Genomic DNA, 20,073 nt, shown 5'->3' with positions numbered 1-20,073 from the left:
AGGGACAGTTTTAGATCAGGAAGGTATGATATGGAAGATGGGGACACAGTGTAAATTTAGAATGCTACCCACTTGACTATGGTTTTAGAATTCTTAAGAATCAGAGGGCCAGGCGCTGTGGCTTCCGTCTGTAATCCCAGCACTTTAGGAGGCCAAGGCGGGCAGATCACGAGGTCAGGAATTCGAGACCAGCCCGGCCAAGATGGCGAAACACTGTCTCTACTAAAAATACAAAAATTAGTCCGGCGTGGTGCCCTGCGCCTGTAGTCCCAGCTACTCCGGGAGGCTGAGGCAGAAGAATCGCTTGAACCCGGGAGGCGCAGGTAGCAGTGAGCTGAGATCGCGCTAGTGCATTCCAGCCTAGGCTACAGAGCGAGAATCCGTCTCAAAAAAAAGAAAAAAAGAATCAAAGGGCTCACAGAGGAAAATAGTATTACCAAACACAATTTGTCTAGACATTCAGATAAGCTGAACTAATTAACCTCTTTGCCTTTTCAGTCACTAAGATAAGTGCACCAAAATCAATTAGAATTTACTGAATCAATTAGAATTTCCTTAGATTCAGTGGTGATGACAGGGCCCATTATGATGCAGAGTATATACTGAGGTCTGCGGGTCGCAGGGCTCAGAGGATTCTCGCCGCAGCGTTGTTCGGCACGAAAAGGCCATAGTGGACAATGGACGTGAAGAAATTTGAGGCCTCTGTGGGTTTTCTCGATGTCAAAAAGTTTCTGAGTACCTGGAAGGTAAAACATACTTGCTGCAATCAGATGCTTGGCATATTAAGCGTTGGAATTCTCTCTGTCTGCCCTGCCTCGTGAGCAGTAGGGAGGAACTCAAGTTCAGCCAGTCGCCGAGCTGTAGATACATTCATACATTCCCAGGCTCCCTGCCGGACCCCACAACATCCGGCCTTTTTTGTTTTTTCTTTCTTTTTTTTTTTTTTTTTGGAGACGGCGTTTCAGTCGGTCGCCCAGGATCGAGTGCAGCGGCGCGATCTCGGCTCACTGCAACCTCCGCCTCCCGGGTTCTAGCGATTCTCCTGCCTTAGCCTCCTGAGTAGCTGGGATTACAGACGAGTGAGACAACGCCCAGCTAATTTTTTTTTTGTATTTTTAGTAGAGATGGGGTTTCACCATGTTGGCCAGGCTGGTCTCAAATTCCTGACCGCAGGTAATACACCCGACTCCGCCTCCCAAAGTGCAGGGATTATAGGCGTGAGCCACCACACCCGGACTTTTTTTTTTTTTTTTTAACAGGGTCTCATTCTGTGGCCCAGGCTGGAGTGCAGTGACTACTCCGGCTCACTGCAACCTCTGCTGCCTGGCTCAAGTGATCCTCCTGCCTCAGCCTCCCGAGTAGCTGGGACTACAGGCGGGGCCACCACGCCGGGCTAATTTTTTTTTTTTTTTTTGTAGAAACGGGGTTTTGCCGTGTTCCCCAGGCGGGTCTGGAACTCCGGAGCTCAGGTAATTCGCTCGCCTCGGCCTGCCAAAGTGCCAGGATTACAGGCGTGAGCGACCATGCCCTGCCCACCCGACCTTTTTCTAATTCGGCTTCCTAGCAACGTGCAGAGGCCCGGCACCAGCGTACAGGCAGGTCACGTGACACCACCTCCTCACGTGACGCAGACTCGAGCGGGAGGAGGGCGGTGCTCCAGCTGCCTTGCGTCATCACGTCGCGCGGCCGCAGGGACCAGACCTGGACGGCTCCAGAGCCTCCGGGTCCGGGCGGCGGCGGCGGCGGCGGCGGCTCTTCCGCTCTTCCTGAGCCGCCTGCTGGCCCCGCGCCCCACTCCATCCCCACAGGCTGGGGACGGGCCCGGCGCTGCTGTGTGGGCTCGGGTGCGGAGGTGAGTTGCGCGGAAGTGATGGCAGTCAGCCCTTCCCTTCCTGTCCGTCAACTCCGGGTTATGGCCCTACCCCCCATCCTTGGTCTCCCTGTGAGGCAGAATGGGAGACATGCCCGAGAGAGGAGGAAGGCTGGCCTCGGTCGCCCTCTCAACTCTCCCCTGAATTGCCCCCCTCCGATACCTCCATCTGGCGGCGCCGGTCGTATGCCTGGTGATATCAGAAGGAAGGAGTTCGTTTCCTTCTCTAGAATGTAGTCTTTCCCGAATTTACTACCCCATTCCTGCCCCGAATCTCCCGAAGTGGAATCCCTCTATTCAGATGTTAACGGAAGTTCTAGAAAATAGGTAACTTCAGAAGGGTGAGGGTGAAGGATATGCAGAGACTTGGAGTGTTGAGGCAGGAATCCCCTAGAAGGAAGGCCAGCCACTCTGCGCTAGGGTGACTGTCATTTTGGCACGGAAACGATAAAATACCCCCCAGGCTGTCTTCACAGTAAATGGACGTTTGTTCCAGACTCTTTTTACACCACTAGAGTTGAAACTAAGTTGACTTAAGTCTTTTTGAAAAACATATGCTTTGATGAATCACCCCCTTTTCTGTAAAATGGGTCATGCAGAGTTGTTGGAGGGATTATCTGTAGTGCTTATAGAGTAAAATGCCAACTATAAACAGAAGTAGATGAGAATTTAGGATCTCATTTTTCCTGTTGAAAAATTAATTGTGGGCCGGGCGCGGTGGCTCAAGCCTGTAATCCCAGCACTTTGGGAGGCCGAGACGGGCGGATCACGAGGTCAGGAGATCGAGACCATCCTGGCTAACACGGTGAAACCCCGTGTCTATTAAAAATAAAAAAAAAAACTAGCCGGGCGAGGTGGCGGGCGCCTGTAGTCCCAGCTACTCCGGAGGCTGAGGCAGGAGAATGGCGTAAAACCCGGGAGGCGGAGCTTGCAGTGAGCTGAGATCCGGCCACTGCACTCCAGCCCGGGCGAAAGAGCAAGACTCCGTCTCAAAAAAAAAAAAAAAAAAAAAAAAAAAGAAAAGAAAAATTAATTGTGGCCGGGCGCGGTGGCTCACGCCTGTAATCCCAGCACTTTGGGAGGCCGAGACGGGCGGATCACGAGGTCAGGAGATCCAGACTATCCTGGCTAACACGGTGAAACCCCGCCTCTACTAAAAATACAAAGAAATTAGCCTGGTGCGGTGGCGGGCGCCTGTAGTCCCAGCTACACGGGAGGCTGAGGCAGGAGAATGGCGTGAACCCGGGAGGTGGAGCTTGCAGTGAGTGGAGATCGCGCCACTGCACTCCAGCCTGGGCGACAGAGCAAGACTCCGTCTCAAAAAAAAAAAAAAAAAGAAAAATTAATTTTGAGTTGCGAACTTCTGGAGACCACAGTTTGATTTCCTGCCGTCCCCCCACCCCTCCGCCGGATCATTTCAGAAAGTTTTGGATTCCAATATTGATTCGTTAACAGTAATGGACATTTACAGATGTAGAGTAGGAATACCCTCTTGTTGAGGAGCTTCAATATCTTAAGCAAGTGTAAGTCCATTGATAACTTGGGTGGTTTCCACTATTCAGTTAGGGTAATAGGTCAATTGAAGTTTCTTTCTTTTTTTTTTTTGAGACAGAGTCTTGCCCTGTTGCCCAGGCTGGAGTGCAGTGGTGTGATCTCATCTCAATTCAACCTCCACCTCCTGGGTTCAAGCGATTCTCGTGCCTCAGCCTCCTTGGTAGCTAGGATTACAGGCATGCGTCACCACGCCTGGCTATTTTTTGTATTTTTAGTGGAGACTAGGTTTCACCATGTTGGCCAGACTGGTCTCAAACTCCTGACCTCAACTGATACACCCACTTCAGCCTCCTAAAGTGCTGGGATTACAGGCGTGAGCTACTGGGCCTGGCCTGAAGTTTCGTTTTAAGAAGAAATCCAGATGTAGTTGAAAGTCATCAGACATAATTATTTGGCTACTTCTTTAGAAAAAAAGTTTATTTTTACTGACTGGCCTTTCTTGCTCTAAGTTGAAGTTGAATACACACTTTTTTTATATTAAATTCTAAACATTCATTGTGCAACTTCTAGGATAGAAAACATATAAAGCAGGATCCTCAGCCTCTAAATACTTATCTACTTAAGGATATTAAATAGTAATGATATAACACCTTTAAGAAATTTTATATTTTCAATTTGTCATTTGAGACAAGAACCTTGTGAAGATTTATAGGACATATATTGTTTATCTTTACTTACGTTTCAGCATTGATCATAATAAATGTCAAGTGGTAGGGACACTCCGTGACAGAGGAATTCAGAGAAAGAAGAGAGAACTTTTACATGTACTAGATAGTGGCTAGATAGTGGTGGTGATGCCAGGCATAGGAGTGCCCTCAACTTGTGTATGTTTGGGTCTGAGGGAAGCCTCTTAGGTTCTTAATTTGTAAAGCTAATTAAATATGTTCAGTTTCCCTAGTTCTTTGAATATGCTCATTGTTTTTTTTCTCTTGTAGCTTCAGAATCCAAGGACCCGTTTTGTTTTTTCTCCGCACTGCTTTATGGGAGGCATTATGGCCCCCAAAGACATAATGACAAATACTCACGCTAAATCCATCCTCAATTCAATGAACTCCCTCAGGAAGAGCAATACCCTCTGTGATGTGACATTGAGAGTAGAGCAGAAAGACTTCCCTGCCCATCGGATTGTGCTGGCTGCCTGTAGTGATTACTTCTGTGCCATGTTCACTAGTGAGGTAAGTGGTAAGTTAGCCCCACAGAAATGAAACTTCTGGGGTACTCTAGTTGTCTTATTTCACTGAATAAAATAGTAGAACTTTGATATAATCGTGAATTTTTTTTTTTTTTTTTGAGACGGAGTCTCGCTCTGTCACCCGGACTGGAGTGCAGTGGCCGGATCTCAGCTCACTGCAAGCTCCGCCTCCCGGGTTCCCGCCATTCTCCTGCCTCAGCCTCCCGAGTAGCTGGGACTACAGGCGCCGCCACCTCGCCCGGCTAGTTTTTTGTATTTTTTTATTTTTAGTAGAGACGGGGTTTCACAGTGTTAGCCAGGATGGTCTCGATCTCCTGACCTCGTGATCCGCCCGTCTCGGCCTCCCAAAGTGCTGGGATTACAGGCTTGAGCCACCGCGCCCGGCCAATCGTGAATTTTTTCAGTGTCATGTTTTGGCAGATTCTGGATAAGATCTACCACTTAGATGACTATGCCTTAGTTTTCTCATCTTTAAATTAGGAATAATAGTAATATGTAATAACAGTGGTTATTAAGGTTATTGTGAGGATTATTTTATGAAATAACGTACGAAGTGCTTAGAATAGTTTAATATGCAGTAAAACATACAAATGTCAGCTATTGGATTTTACTGTTTCTTAAATTTGTCTTCCAATTTTTCTCCTTTTCTTGTTTTTAATTTTATTTATTTGTTTATGTATTTATTTGTAGAGACAGGGTCTCACTGTGTTGCCTAGGCTGGTCTTGAACTCCTGGGCTCAAACAATCCTCCCACCTTGGCCTCCCAGAGTGGCCACACCTGGCATTACAGGTGTGAGCCACTGCACCCGGCCTTTTCTCCTTCTAAAGTCTAAAAATTTTTAAGTGGGTACCAGAGGGATGAGGAGGAAGGAAGGAGAGAAGAGTAGGATTCAGACCTCACCCCACTCCTCCTAACAATATGTGAAGAAAATCAGTGTAGATGTTAGGATAACTTCAAATGAAAGGAAGAAGAGTTTTTAATGAATAGCTGTGCAGGCATAGAGTGTATAACCTGAAAAAAGATGTTAACTCATAAGCACTTAACAAAGGGAATTAGGAAAAGGTTGGCTTGAGAGAATACAGGTAGTGCTCACAAAGTATTAAGAAAAACTGCTTAGTAATTGCCTGACAAAATACCTGAATTGTGGTGTAAGGCTGTTGAATATATTGTGTTAAATACTCTTAGAAAGCTGAACAGAAAAGAACATTGCAAGTCCTTGTTTTTCAAGATCCCAAGTCTGATTTTGAGAGCAGATTTAAATAAATTATCTTGATTTATTTTTTCAAAGCTCAGTTGTGGGTGCACCACTGTTTATTATATAATTTACACTTACATGTATGCCTGAAATATTTCATTATGAAAACACTTTTTGGCCGGGCGCGGTGGCTCAAGCCTGTAATCCCAGCACTTTGGGAGGCCGAGACGGGTGGATCACGAGGTCAGGAGATCGAGACCATCCTGGCTAACATGGTGAAACCCCGTCTCTACTAAAAATACAAAAAACTAGCCGGGCGAGGTGGCGGGCGCCTGTAGTCCCAGCTACTTGGGAGGCTGAGGCAGGAGAATGGCGTGAACCCGGGAGGCGGAGCTTGCAGTGAGCCGAGATTGCGCCACTGCACTCCAGCCTGGGTGACAGAGCGAGACTCCGCCTCAAAAAAAAGAAAAAGAAAAAAAAAAAGAAAACACTTTTTTAAGTCTTTTTAAGCACAAGTATTTTTTTTTTTAGTTCTATCATCTTAGTGAAGATATTGCTGCTGGATCAGAATGGTATAATGGTGATAACTACCTTTTATGGGTCAGGTACTATGCTAGTGATTGTTGTGCATATCTGACTCACCCTAGGGGTAGGTATTACCATCTCATTTTACAAATGAAGGAACAGGGTTTCAGATATTAAATCACTTGCCCAAAGTCCCATGGCTTGTAAGTGCTAGAGGTGGGATTTAATTATATATTTTCTGACTCTAAAGCCCGAACAGTTTTTAACTCTTGTGCCATCTTAGCCTCCGAAGTATGAATTTTATGTCCTACAATCTAATTTTAAAACCGGTATAGTTAAAAATACTATGAGCCAATGCTCAGTCCCGTGGCTAGTAGGGAAAACAGGAACCTGACAGGTCATTCCAGCTAATCCAGGCTAATTTTTAAATGAACTTGTGTGATATCACAAGGCAGATCCCTGTCCTATACTGTTCGCCATGAGATATACCCAAGATCATCAGAAGCATTTGGAATTTAACTGGGTAAAGAGAGTGTCACCCAGCAGCTGCTGAGCATGAAATGCACTGGAACTGCTGATTGCTAGTTATATATTGTGCATCCTGTTTTTTGTCAGCTTGAAAATAGTCTGTCTTTACTCTTTAGTTATTTGGAAATTTCTTTTTTTCTCATCAGTGATGATTTCTTCTTTAAAAACTGACATCAGGCAAGAAAATGCTAGATGGTTTTGTCTTTATTTTTAAGAGTAATTATTTAAAGGAGGGAGTCCAGAGACCTGGATTCTAGGCTTAGTTCTCTCAGCAATTCTGTATAAACCCTGGGAACCATCTCACTTCACTGGGTTGATCTGTAAAATAAAGCAGTTGAACTAGATGGTTTCCTTGTTCTCTTCAGCCATGAAATGCTCCTCAAATGTCATCTGATTGAAAGATCACAAGATTGAGGCAAGAGGACCTGGATTTTATGTCTCTCTCTCTCTTTTTTTTTTTTTTTGTGAAATACTTTGATAGGAATGATATCTGTCTCTTACTATCTTTTTTTTTTTTTTTTTTTTTTTTTTTTTTTTTGAGACGGAGTCTCGCTCTGTCGCCCGGGCTGGAGTGCAGTGGCCGGATCTCAGCTCACTGCAAGCTCGGCCTCCCGGGTTCACGCCATTCTCCTGCCTCAGCCTCCCGGGTAGCTGGGACTACAGGCGCCGCCACCTCGCCCGGCTAGTTTTTTGTAGTTTTTAGTAGAGACGGGGTTTCACCGTGTTAGCCAGGATGGTCTCGATCTCCTGACCTCGTGATCCGCCCGTCTCGGCCTCCCAAAGTGCTGGGATTACAGGCTTGAGCCACCGCGCCCGGCTGTCTCTTACTATCTAAATGACTGGTTAAGTCTTGCATCTTTTTTTGATCCTTAGACCCTTTATCCCTTAAATAGTAATAATATCAGACCTAACTACCTTACCAGGTTGCTGTGACAATCAGATGAAATAGTAGTAAATGAGAAGCATGCTGAAAAATTCTAAAGCAAAATATAAATGTAAAATGTATAATTGCTCTAAGTTCTTACATAGTGAAATTGTCTCCATATTTAAACTATTCGATGGAAATATAGTTTATTGAATGAGAAATATCTGGAATACATATACTTACATATTTCAGTATCATAATTATTGAATGCATTTAATGTGTTGGGACAGTAATTGTTTATGAATATTAGTACTGTATTAAATGTAAATAAAACCTAATATGTTTTTTCAAAATGATGTGCTAGTGACTTTTTTACTGTTAGGGACTGATTTTGTTCTTGGCTTTGGTAGAGAGTGCTTTGTGGTTATTCTCTGGCTGATGGAGAAATCAAAAATAATAAAGCCATTTAGTTAATAATGGAGATGCACCAGACTTTCGTGAGTAAAATGAACTTCTAAACTAAGATTAAGATCTAGTAAAATTTTCATAAGGTATTTTCAGATAGTTTCCTGTAAAGTTGAAGATTTCTTCTCTTAGCTAAACAGTTTTCTTTTTTTTTTTTTTTTTTTGAGACGGAGTCTCGCTCTGTCACCCAGGCTGGAGTGCTGTGGCCGGATCTCAGCTCACTGCAAGCTCCGCCTCCCGGGTTCACGCCATTCTCCTGCCTCAGCCTCCCGGGTAGCTGGGACTACAGGCGCCGCCACCTCGCCCGGCTAGTTTTTTGTAGTTTTTAGTAGAGACGGGGTTTCACCGTGTTAGCCAGGATGGCCTCGATCTCCTGACCTCGTGATCCACCCGTCTTGGCCTCCCAAAGTGCTGGGATTACAGGCTTGAGCCATCGCGCCCGGCCAGCTAAACAGTTTTCTATGATTATCTGGCCTCATCAGTACTCATGGCTTCAAGAAGATATACTACTTACAATTCAGACTAAATATTCTGGTAGCAATTAAGTTAGTCTAACTCAATATTTTGAAAAGTTTATTTGTATTCAGATGGTGTTACATAAGAAAGTCCCTTAGGATGATCTACATGTTATTTTTCATCATTACCAAATGTAGTCTAAGGGCTAGGCATGGCGGCTCACGCCTGTAATCCCAGCATTTTGAGAGGCTGAGGTGGGCAGATCACTTGAGGTCAGGAGTTGGAGACCAGCCTAGCCAACATGGTGAAGCCCCATCTCTACTAAAAATATAAAAATTAGCCAGGCATGGTGGCACTTTCCTGTAGTCCCAGCTACTCAGGAAGCTGAGGCAGGAGAATCACTTGAACCTGGGAGGTGGAGCTTGAAGTGAGCCGAGATTGTGCCACTTCTTTCCAGCCTGGGCAACAGAGCAAGACTGTGTCTCAAAAAAAAAAAAAATTAACTGGATGTGGTGGTGCACTCCTGTGATCCCAGCTACTTGGGAGGCTGAGGCATGAGAATCACTTGAACCTGGGAGGAAGAGGTTGCAGGGAGCTGAGATCGCACCACTGCACTTCAGCCTGGGGAACAGAGTGAGACCCTATCTCAAGGAAGAAAAAAATGTGATCTAAGGACAGATGATAGGAACTAGGTAATCCTGGAGAGACTGAAGTTATAACCCACAAGGTCCTCTACAAACATGAAATTTCTTTGAAATTTTGTGTCTTATCTTAAAAATTCGTGGACAGTGTTATGTTCATGGAAACTTTTGCGTTCTATTCTGTAATACATCTGTATTTTAATATGAAATTGATTTTTAAAGTTATTCACTGGCAAAATTGCTATTCCAGGAAGGTGTCACCTATTACTTACTCCTGGGGTATAGATAACTACCCACTTCGTTTGGAAAACTACAGATATTGTGCCATATTTGCTTTATTAAAATCCAACAAAATAGAGCATACTTTTGTTTTTTTATTTTCCTACTTTTTTTTTTGAAAGAGTCTCACTCTGGTGCCCAGGCTGGAGTGCAGTGGCACCATCTTGGCTCACTGCAACCTCTGCCTCCTGGATTGAAGCACTTCTCCTGCCTCAGCCTCCTGAGTAGCTGGGACTACAGGCATGTGCCACCATGCCCGACTAAGTTTTGTATTTCTAGTGGAGATAGGGTTTCACCATGTTGGCCAGGCTGAACTTGAATTCCTGACCTCAGGTGATCTGCCTGCCTTGGCCTCTCAAAGTGCTGGGATTACAGGTGTGAGCCACCATGCCTGGCCTATAATTTTTAAAAATATATGTTCAGTTAATAATATTAACATCTCTAAGTTCTTAGGTATGAGATTCTGCCTTTATCTTGTGGTATTATAACCATCATTCTTTTTTACCTTTCAAATTTTCAGCTTTCAGAGAAGGGGAAACCTTATGTTGACATCCAAGGTTTGACTGCCTCTACCATGGAAATTTTACTGGACTTTGTGTACACAGAAACAGTACATGTGACAGTGGAGAATGTACAAGAACTGCTTCCTGCAGCCTGTCTGCTTCAGTTGAAAGGTATAGACATTAAAACTTGCTATTGTTTATGCTGAAATAGCCCTGGAAAGATTGAAAATTAATAGTGTAAACTTAATCATGAACATTTTGGAGACAAACTATGGATGCTTATGTTTACTAGCCATGGCTTTTGTCTCATTGAGCAGTAAGAGATCAGATGTCAATAGCACTATAAAGGAACTTCTCCAGATATGAGTATTTGGCACTATAAAAGAGAGCATTTGCACCTTTTCTGTTTTTAAAAAAAATGTAGGAAGGAGAAATTATGTGTTTTCTTACATGCATGTATATAACACACCTATAAGGAAATATAATAAAAACTAATACTATACATAGTCTACATGGATACTCTTTATCTGGCCATTAAGTGGTAGTATTTCATTAAGATAAATGAAATTTAAATTGATGCACAAAATATTAAAGTATGTTTTCACAGGATTACAGGTGGTTTGTTTTCCCTTACAATTCCCAGGTTTTTTAGACTTTTTGTTTTGTTTTTGAGACAGAGTCTCACTCTGTCACCCAGATTAGAGCACAATGGTGCAGTCACAGCTCAGTGTATCCTTGAATTCTTGGGCTCAAGCAATTCTCCCACCTCAGCGTCCTGAGTAACTGGGACCACAGGCACATGCCACCCTACCCAGCTCATTTTAAAAAAAAATTTTTTGGCCAGGCGTGGTGGCTCGAACCTGTAATCCCAGCACTTTGGGAGGCCGAGGGGCGGATCACGAGGTCAGGGGATCGAGACCATCCTGGCTAACCCGGTGAAACCCCGTCTCTACTAAAAAAAAATACAAAAAGCTAGCCGGGCGAGGTGGTGGGCGCCTGTAGTCCCAGCTACTCGGGAGGCTGAGGCAGGAGAATGGCGTAAACCCGGGAGGTGGAGCTTGCAGTGAGCTGAGATCCGGCCGTTACACTCTAGCCTGGGTGACAGAGCGAGACTCCGTCTTAAAAAAAAAAAAATTTTTTTTTGTGGAGACGGGTTCTCTCTGTGTTGCTCAGGCTGGTCTCAAGTTCATGGACTCGAGTGATCCTCCCACCTTGCTTCCCAGAGTGCTGGGATTATAGGCATGAGCCACCATTCCTGGTCCTCAGTTTTTCCTTTTTAAAATTCAGTTATGTTTTTGGTTTTTATATATACATAATTGACACATTTTTAGTTTTTAATACATGATTTAAACAGTGTGAAGCTTTTGCATTAGTGCATAGTCATAAAATTAAAATACCCTGAACTTTTCAATTAGATGAATATGAGATTTGTTATTATCTTCTGCTTTTCTTTCACTCTAGTCTTTTAGTAAGTTTTCATGTAGGGTAGAAAAATGGGTACATTATGCTGAATTAGTAATTAGTTTTATAGTTTGATTCCCAAGAGTTTTATAGGCATTTTTGTTGAATTGTGCCAGGCCCCTGGATGTGATTCATCTTGCAATATTCACTTTAAAGATTAAACAGAGACAGGTATATAAAGGTCTTGCTGAAAGTGGCGCAGTACATAAGCCAGAAATAGGGTTTAAGTTCCTTAAGCAAAGAATTTCTAATCTGTTTCTTAGGTGTTGAAACAAGGGTTCATCTGATAACATGTAGAGAAGATGTTGAGATACAAGAATATAGACTAGATCACACCTGTCCAACTGTTCTAAAGTGTTTGCTCCCTGTGTCCGTCCTAGGTGTGAAACAAGCCTGCTGTGAGTTCTTAGAAAGTCAGTTGGACCCTTCTAATTGCCTGGGCATTAGGGATTTTGCAGAAACCCACAATTGTGTTGACCTGATGCAAGCAGCTGAGGTTTTTAGCCAGAAGCATTTTCCTGAAGTGGTACAGCATGAAGAGTTCATTCTTCTGAGTCAAGGAGAGGTGGAAAAACTAATCAAGTGCGATGAAATTCAGGTACAGATTTGTCTTGATGTTATGGTTTCTTCAAGATTGGGCAGTTACAAAACTTGCAAAGTAGGATGCAGTTACTTACCATTAGGGCTTCATAATCAAGTGTGTATTTTGGCTCAAAGATTTCATTAACCCCTCCTGTACCAAATTTATTTGCATTTTTATGGAGAGGGAGTTTGCCACTTTCTTCAGTTAGATATATGATCCCAGTGGGTAAGAATCACTATTAAACAGAGTATAGAATAAGCAGAAATTAGAAGTAAAGTAGATATCTGTAGACCACTTCTCTGTTACCCATTCACTCATTTCGCAAACATTTACTAAGAGTATCTACTGTGTAGCAATTACTATGCCAGGTGCTACAGATCCCCAAATGGGTAACTGTAGTTCTTGCTTTCAGAAAATTCACAACCTGCTAGTAGAGACAGAGATATAGACTATATATATAAAAATAAAATAAAGAGGATAATAAGAATAATGCGCCTATACAAAGTAAGGACATTATGTAGAAGAAAGAAGAATAAACCTTTGCTCAGGAGTGGATCAAGAATGAAGAGACAAAAGTGTGGAAGTAAGGATCTACAGAAGCGGGAGCCAAATCATAACTGTCTTGTGAGGGCGTAGGGGATGGAAGGAAGGGACACGCAAACTGGATGTTAAAGGAATAGTAGGCCAGGCACAGTGACCTGTGCCTGTTAATCCCAGCACTTTGGGAGGCTGAGGCAGGAGAACTTCTTGAGCCTAGGAGTTTGATACTAGCCTGGGCAACATGACAAAACCCTGTCTCTACAAAAAAATAAAATTAGCCTGGCATAGTGGTGAGCACCTGTGGTCCCAGCTACTTGGGAGACTGAAGTGGGAGGATCTCTTGAGCCCAGGAGGTTGAGGCTGCGGTGAGCCATGATCACACCACTGCACTCTAGCCTAGGCAACAGAGGGAGACCCTGTCTCTTGCAGGCGAAGAAAAAGGAATAATACTTCACCTACCAGGGGATACTACCTGTGCCAGGCAGGCATTCGGTGACGTAACCTATACAGAGGAAAAGTCAATCCTAATTCTAAATCAGAGTACCAGTAGTAGAGTTTTTAATGCATATAGGTCTGTAGTGAGGCTAAGAATTGGAGTGAGAAGTCCAATATAGTTATTAGATGTCTTTGAAGCCCGTAGTATTGATCTCCAGTGGCCCAATTCTTTAATTTTTTTTTTTTTGTTTGTTTTGAGACAGTCTCACTCTGTCACCCAGGCTGGAGTGCAGTGGTGCATTTGTGGCTCACTGCAGCCTGGATGTCTGAGCTCAAGCAACTCTCCCACCTCATCTTCCTGTGTAGCTGCAACTGCACATCACCACACTGGCTAATTTTTAAAAATTTTTGTTGAGATGGGGTCTCACTATGTTGCCCAGGCTGGTCTTAAACTGCTGGGCTCAAGCAATACTAGGCTCAGGCAATACCATTTAAAGAAAGCCTATAATATACTTCTGTAAACTAAATGATTACTCTCTCCTGATTTATTTTGTTAAAACTAGGATATTTGTGTAATAGAATAACAGGTCTTAAGTATACTTCTTCCAGGCTGGAGCATGCAGTGATGTGATCTCAGCTCATTGTAACCTTCACCTTCTGGGTTCAAGTGATTCTCCTCCTCGGCTTCCCAAGTAGCTGGGACTACAGGCGCCTGCCACCATGCCAGCTCATTTTTGTATTTTTAGTAGAGACGGAGTTTCACTATTGTGGACAGGCTGCTCTGGAACTCCTGACCTCAGGTCATCCACCCACCTCGACCTCCCAAAATGCTGGGATTATAGGCGTGAACCACTGCTCCTGGCCTTAAGTATATTTCTTATCAAATTTTAGCCAAGTGGTTCTTTACACCTTTCTCTAGTGACTGCTCTGAGGGAAAAAGGATTAGAGCACGTTAGTGACATTGGTTCCAACTGTAGAGGAATTATTTTCTAGCCTGACATACTGGGCTCTGTATCAGCCCAGAGAAGCTGCTGTTCCAAATGCTGTTGAGTCAAGAATTTGGTAAAATCGTAGTTCTCAGCCTCTTAGTGCAGGACGTTGTATCCTTATGCTGAAATCACAGCCACAGCCAAAAAACATATTCATCAGACTTGGAAACTGGCAATTCACTAGAATATCTTGATTTTTCTTGATTTGTCCACATATTGGAAAATACAGTGAATAGAATGAGCACTACAGATTTGACATTCACTACATGTAATAGCTAATACTTACTCAGCATTTACTGTTGGTTCACTTACTAAATATTTGTTGAACACTTACTGTGTGCCCAGAACATTTCCAGGTGCTGGAGATCAAATTATGAACAAAACAAAAATCCCTGTCCACTGGAACTTCCATTCTAATGGCACCATTCTTGGTATTTTTATCTCATTTAATTCTCACATCTTCATTTTTCACAGGAGGAAAGTGAAGATTGGAGTTTAACCATCATACCACCACTAGTAAGTGGTAGAGCCAGGTTTCAAATTCGAGTAGTCTGACTCCAGAGTCTATTCTCTTAATCACTCAACTATGAGCTGGTCATGTTTTCATTTTGTTTCTAATTGTCCAAGTCAGGAAACAATCACAGAAGTCATTTCTTTTAGAACTATACAGGCTTTGGAATAAAACTGGATGGGGCCAGAGAGAACAAATAACTAACCTTATTTAGAAGCTGAAATGAAAAACAGCTTGAGAACTCTTATGTATAGTTTTTTTTTTAAGTGTGTGTCAAGACTGCCCTTTGCTTTTTTTCTGGAAAGAAAGCAAGTGACATATTGTTTTCTGTTCCATATACCAGCCAGAAATAGGAACCAGATGTCTGACTTCCAGTTGCTTATGCTTCCTCTTATTAAATAAAATAATAGTACTTAAAACAATGGGAAGCAGGATGTCATGTTGGTTAAAACAGCATGGGTTTTAGAGTACAACTGGGATTTAGTCTTGGCTGGGTGGTATGTGTTACCTAACCACTAATCTTCAGTTTCCTCTTCTATAAAATGTAGATAATATTAGTACTGAGTACACGAGACTGTTCCGAGCATAAAATAAGAACGCCAGTACCTAATACACAGGAGAATTCTTTGTGAAAATCTATTGTGGAGAAAATCTATTTTTCTCTGTAGTGAGGCATTAATGTTTGTGTTTTTTCTTCCCCATTAGCTGTTTTTCTGCAATTCTAATTTATTCTAAATTCTGCTCATGATTATCTGCTCATGGCTGGTCTGAGGGCAGTGGTGTTTACAGCTGTTGATCACACTCAGTTACAGATTTCTTTGTTCCTGCTCCACACCTGCTGCTTCATTTGATTAGTCTTTTTTTTTTTTTTTTTTTGAGGCGGAGTCTCGCTCTGTTGCCCAGGCTGGAGTGCAGTAGTGCAGTCTTGGCTCACTGCAAGCTCCGCCTCCCAGGTTCACACCATTCTCCTGCCTTAGCCTCTCCAAGTAGCTGGGACTACAGGTGCCCGCCACCATGCCCGGCTAATTTTTTATACTTTTAGTAGAGATGGGATTTCACCGTGGTCTTGATCTCCTGACCTCGTAATATGCCCTCCTCGGCCTCCCAAAGTGCTGGGATTACAAGCGTGAGCCACTGCACCCGGCCTTGATTAGTCTTAAAAAAAAAAAACTAAAAAACCTCTGCTCACGGCCGGGCGCGGTGGCTCAAGCCTGTAATCCCAGCACTTTGGGAGGCCGAGGCGGGCGGATCACGAGGTCAGGAGATCGAGACCATCCTGGCTAACACGGTGAAACCCCGTCTCTACTAAAAATACAAAAAACTAGCCGGGCGAGGTGGCGGGCGCCTGTAGTCCCAGCTACTCGGGAGGCTGAGGCAGGAGAATGGCGTGAACCCGGGAGGCGGAGCTTGCAGTGAGCTGAGATCCGGCCACTGCACTCCAGCCCGGGCGACAGAGCGAGACTCCGCCTCAAAAAAAAAAAAAAAAAAAACCTCTGCTCATGATTGAAAAACTCCATCTTTAAATTGGTGTATCTAATTTAACCCAGAATGTGTCAGAGTCTAGCATGTATCTGCTTAAAACTATTAGCCAATCATATAAAAGTTTTAAATTAAGATCAAGGACACCTTCTGTACCCTCCCCTGCATCTTATCCAACAATTGCCTGGGTTAGTTTGACCTCCCAAGTATTTCTCCAGTGTGTCTATTTCTCTCTCACCGCTGCCACAACTATAGTCCTGTAAGCACCTTCACATTTTGCCTAATATACCAGAGCAGCATCTAACCTCTTCTAGCTCTTGGCCCTTTAAACTGTTCTATCCACAGTAGCCAGGATAATGTTTACAAAACATCAATATGATCATATCAGTAGCCTGCTTGAAACCTTCAGATGATTTCAAGTTGCACTTAGAGTCAAATCCAGTATTCTAATGCTCTGTGTATCTGGCCCTTGCTTAACTCTCCAGCTTCATATTTTACTCCTCTATCACCCTCATTCACTCTGCTACACTAGCCTTCTAGTCACTTCCTCAAGCTGCCAGTTCTTTTTTGCTGTAGGACAGAGCTGTTCAATAGAACATTCTACGAAGATGGAAGTACTCTATATCTATACTGTTTAGTTTGCTCCTGCTAGCCCCATGTTGCTATCGCACACTTGAAATGTAGCTAATGCAACTGAGAAGCTGATTTTTAATTTAATTTTAATTATGTTGAATGTAAATAGCCACACATGGGTAGTGTATTGGACAATGCATTTCTGGTGCTTTTGAGTGTGCTCTTCTCTCTGCCTGGGAGTACACTCTCTCTTTTTTTTTTTTTTTGAGACAGTCTCTCACTCTGTCACCCAGGCTGAAGTGCAGTGGTGCGACCTTGGCTCGCTGCAAGCTCCGCCTCCCGGGTTCACGCCATTCTCCTGCCTCAGCCTTCCGAGTAGCTGGGACTACAGGCGCCCGCCACCACGCCTGGTTAATTTTTTGTATTTTTAATAGAGATGGAGTTTCACTGTGTTAGCCAGGATGGTCTCGATCTCCTGACCTCGTGATCCGCCTGCCTCGGCCTCCCAAAGTGCTGGGATTACAGGCGTGAGCTACTGCACCGGGCCCTGCCTGGGACTACTCTTACTCCCCCTGGCTAACTGCTACTCATCCATCAGATTTCAATTTGTTGCTTCTTCAAGGAGGCCTTCCCTGCCTCACCAATCTAAACTAGAAAATCTCATGTTCTGTCTCATAGCCCCAGTACCTTTCCTATGTAGTATGTAATAATAGTGAGTTTTTTCATTTTTCTGATTTAGCAGTTTGACTCCCCACTTAAGAGCAAGGATCATATCTGATTTGTTCACCATATCTGATTTGTTCACCATTGTGTAATCAGTTTCCAGGGCAGTGCCTGGCACTTAAGAATGGAGTTCAGTAACTCTCTCAAATGAATGCATTTTTTGAAACACTTCCTGCATTTTTAGAGTATCACAGTTTTTGGGAAAAGTTTACAGGGTGATTTTTTTTTTGTCTAGTCACAGTGACACTCTGAAAGGTATCTCCCAGAATATGTACTCTCTAGGGGCTTGTAGAAGGGACACAGGACCTGTATTCAGGTGTCTGTCTTGGGAAGTTCTAGGTGTTATTATATACCTAGGTCCTTCCAGTAATGTAGCATAGGTTTTTTTTTTTTTTTTTTTTTTTGAGACGGAGTCTCGCTCTGCCGCCCAGGCTGGAGTGCAGTGGCGGATCTCAGCTCACTGCAAGCTCCGCCTCCCGGGTTTACGCCATTCTCCTGCCTCAGCCTCCCGAGTAGCTGGGACTACAGGCGCCCGCCACCTCGCCCGGCTAGTTTTTTGTATTTTTTAGTAGAGACGGGGTTTCACCATGTTAGCCAGGATGGTCTCGATCTCCTGACCTCGTGATCCGCCCGTCTCGGCCTCCCAAAGTGCTGGGATTACAGTTTTTTTTTTTTTTTGAGACGGAGTCTTGCTCTGCCGCCCAGGCTGGAGTGCAGTGGCCGGCTCTCAGCTCACTGCAAGCTCCGCCTCCCGGGTTCACGCCATTCTCCTGTCTCAGCCTCCGAGTAGCTGGGACTACAGGCGCCCGCCTCGTCGCCCGGCTAGTTTTTTGTATTTTTTTAGTAGAGACGGGGTTTCACCGTATTAGCCAGGATGGTCTCGATCTCCTGACCTCGTGATCCGCCCGTCTCGGCCTCCCAAAGTGCTGGGATTACAGGCTTGAGCCACCGCGCCCGGCCAGCATAGGTTTTTTTTTTAGAGTGTATCTCACATTATCTAATTGGTCATATGTAAACTTAGACCTAAGTTCCCCAGATGATTAATTAATTATATCTTTTCAAATAGCATAGTGCCTAATACACAGTAGTTCCTTGAAGGCTAATTGATAATGCTTTTCCTTTTTATTCTTTTTATTTTTTTAATTTTTTATTTATTTATTTTTTTTGAGACGGAGTCTCGCTCTGTCCCCCGGGCTGGAATGCAGTGGCTGGATCTCAGCTCATTGCAAGCTCCGCCTCCCGGGTTTACCACCATTCTCCTGCCTCAGCCTCTGAGTAGCTGGGACTACAGGCGCCCGCCACCTCGCCTGGCTAGTTTTTTGTATTTTTAATAGAGACGGGGTTTCACCGTGTTAGCCAGGATGGTCTCGATCTCCTGACCTCGTGATCCGCCCGCCTCGGCCTCCCAAAGTGCTGGGATTACAGGCTTGAGCCACCGTGCCCGGCCTCCTTTTTATTTTTTTTTAAGACATTTATTCAGCATCATGATCAGACTATTACATTTAGCAGTCAACAGCATGGCTGCAAAAAAAAAAAAAAAATCTGCATTAAAACAGATATTTGTTGGAATGCTTTACACTTTCCACAGAACAGAAACTAAAATAACCTGTTATACAATTAGTCACAAATACAGTCCTCGAGTTTTTTGCCCATACACATGGGTATTTGTGTAAAACATGTCTGCTTTGTAGCAGTTAGGCCCTGCCACCAATGTGCTTGGCTAAGTTCACAAATCTGTTGTAACCTGTAGCTTCCCTGTCACTTCTCTGGCTCCCCTCTCCAGCTAAGCTTTATTTCCTAATTAAAATCTTCTGCCACTGCCATAGCTACTGCTGCTATTGGAACCACCATAGCCACCTTGGTTTCGTGGTTTGGCAAAGTATTAGCCTCCACCACCATAGGGGCCCAGAGCTTCGGCCTCCAAAGTTTCCTCCCTTCATGGGTCCAACATTTGAAGACTGATTCTTGTAATTGCCAAAATCACTGTAGCTTCCACCACCTTCAAAATTGCTTCCATCATTACCAAATCCATTATAGCCATTCCCACTGCCGCCTATCCACCACCACCACGGCTGCCACCAAAGCCACCACGACCACTGAAGTTTCCTCCACGACCGAAGTTGTCATTCCTACCGAAACCACCTCCACGACCACCAGCAAAGTTTCCAGAACCACTTCAACTTCTTTGGCTGGAGGAAGCACTAGCCATCTCTTACTTTGACAGGGCTCTCCTAACTTCACAGTTGTGACCATTCATAGGATGTTATTTCTGAATGACAGTCTTATCCACGGAGTCATGGTCGTCAAAGGTTACAAAGGCAAAGCCCCTTTTCTTGCCACTGCCTCGGTCAGTCATGATTTCAATCACTTCAATTTTTCCAAACTGTTCAAAAATTTCTTATGTGATGTTCTTCAGTGTCTTCTTTAATGCTGCCAACAAATCCCTTTTTCACAGTTAAGTGGGCACCTGGTCTTTTGAGAATCTTCTTTTGAGATAGCTCTCTTTGGTTCCGCAACTCTTCCATCCACCTTGTGAGGCCTTGCATTCATGGCTGCATCCACCTTCTCCACAGTGACGTATGTGACAAACCCACAGCCCCTGAGCACTTGGTATTTGGATCTCTCATTACCACACAGTCCATGAGCATTCCCCATTGCTCAAAATGACTCCTCAGGCTCTCATTGGTTATTTCAAAGCTCAACCC

General features: G+C 43.9%; 1 protein-coding gene across 1 annotated transcript in view; it reads left to right on the top strand.

Moving 5' to 3' along the window:
* The first annotated feature begins 652 nt into the window (after positions 1-652).
* KLHL12 (kelch like family member 12) overlaps positions 653-20,073 on the top strand; it is a 41,159-nt gene continuing 21,738 nt past the window's right edge. Inside the window, exons 1-6 of the mRNA XM_033200245.1 lie at positions 653-746; positions 1,419-1,469; positions 1,565-1,852; positions 4,360-4,599; positions 10,092-10,245; positions 11,916-12,133. Of these exons, the coding sequence (XP_033056136.1) occupies positions 678-746; positions 1,419-1,469; positions 1,565-1,852; positions 4,360-4,599; positions 10,092-10,245; positions 11,916-12,133 (1,020 nt within the window). The 5' untranslated portion in view covers positions 653-677. The remainder of the gene's footprint in view (positions 747-1,418; positions 1,470-1,564; positions 1,853-4,359; positions 4,600-10,091; positions 10,246-11,915; positions 12,134-20,073) is intronic.

This window comes from Trachypithecus francoisi, unplaced genomic scaffold, assembly GCF_009764315.1.
Source record: "Trachypithecus francoisi isolate TF-2019V2 unplaced genomic scaffold, Tfra_2.0 Lachesis_group5, whole genome shotgun sequence".
NCBI classification, from domain to species: domain Eukaryota; kingdom Metazoa; phylum Chordata; class Mammalia; order Primates; family Cercopithecidae; genus Trachypithecus; species Trachypithecus francoisi.
Note: the sequence above shows the minus strand (reverse complement) of the source record. Positions and strands in the feature narration are given on the sequence as shown.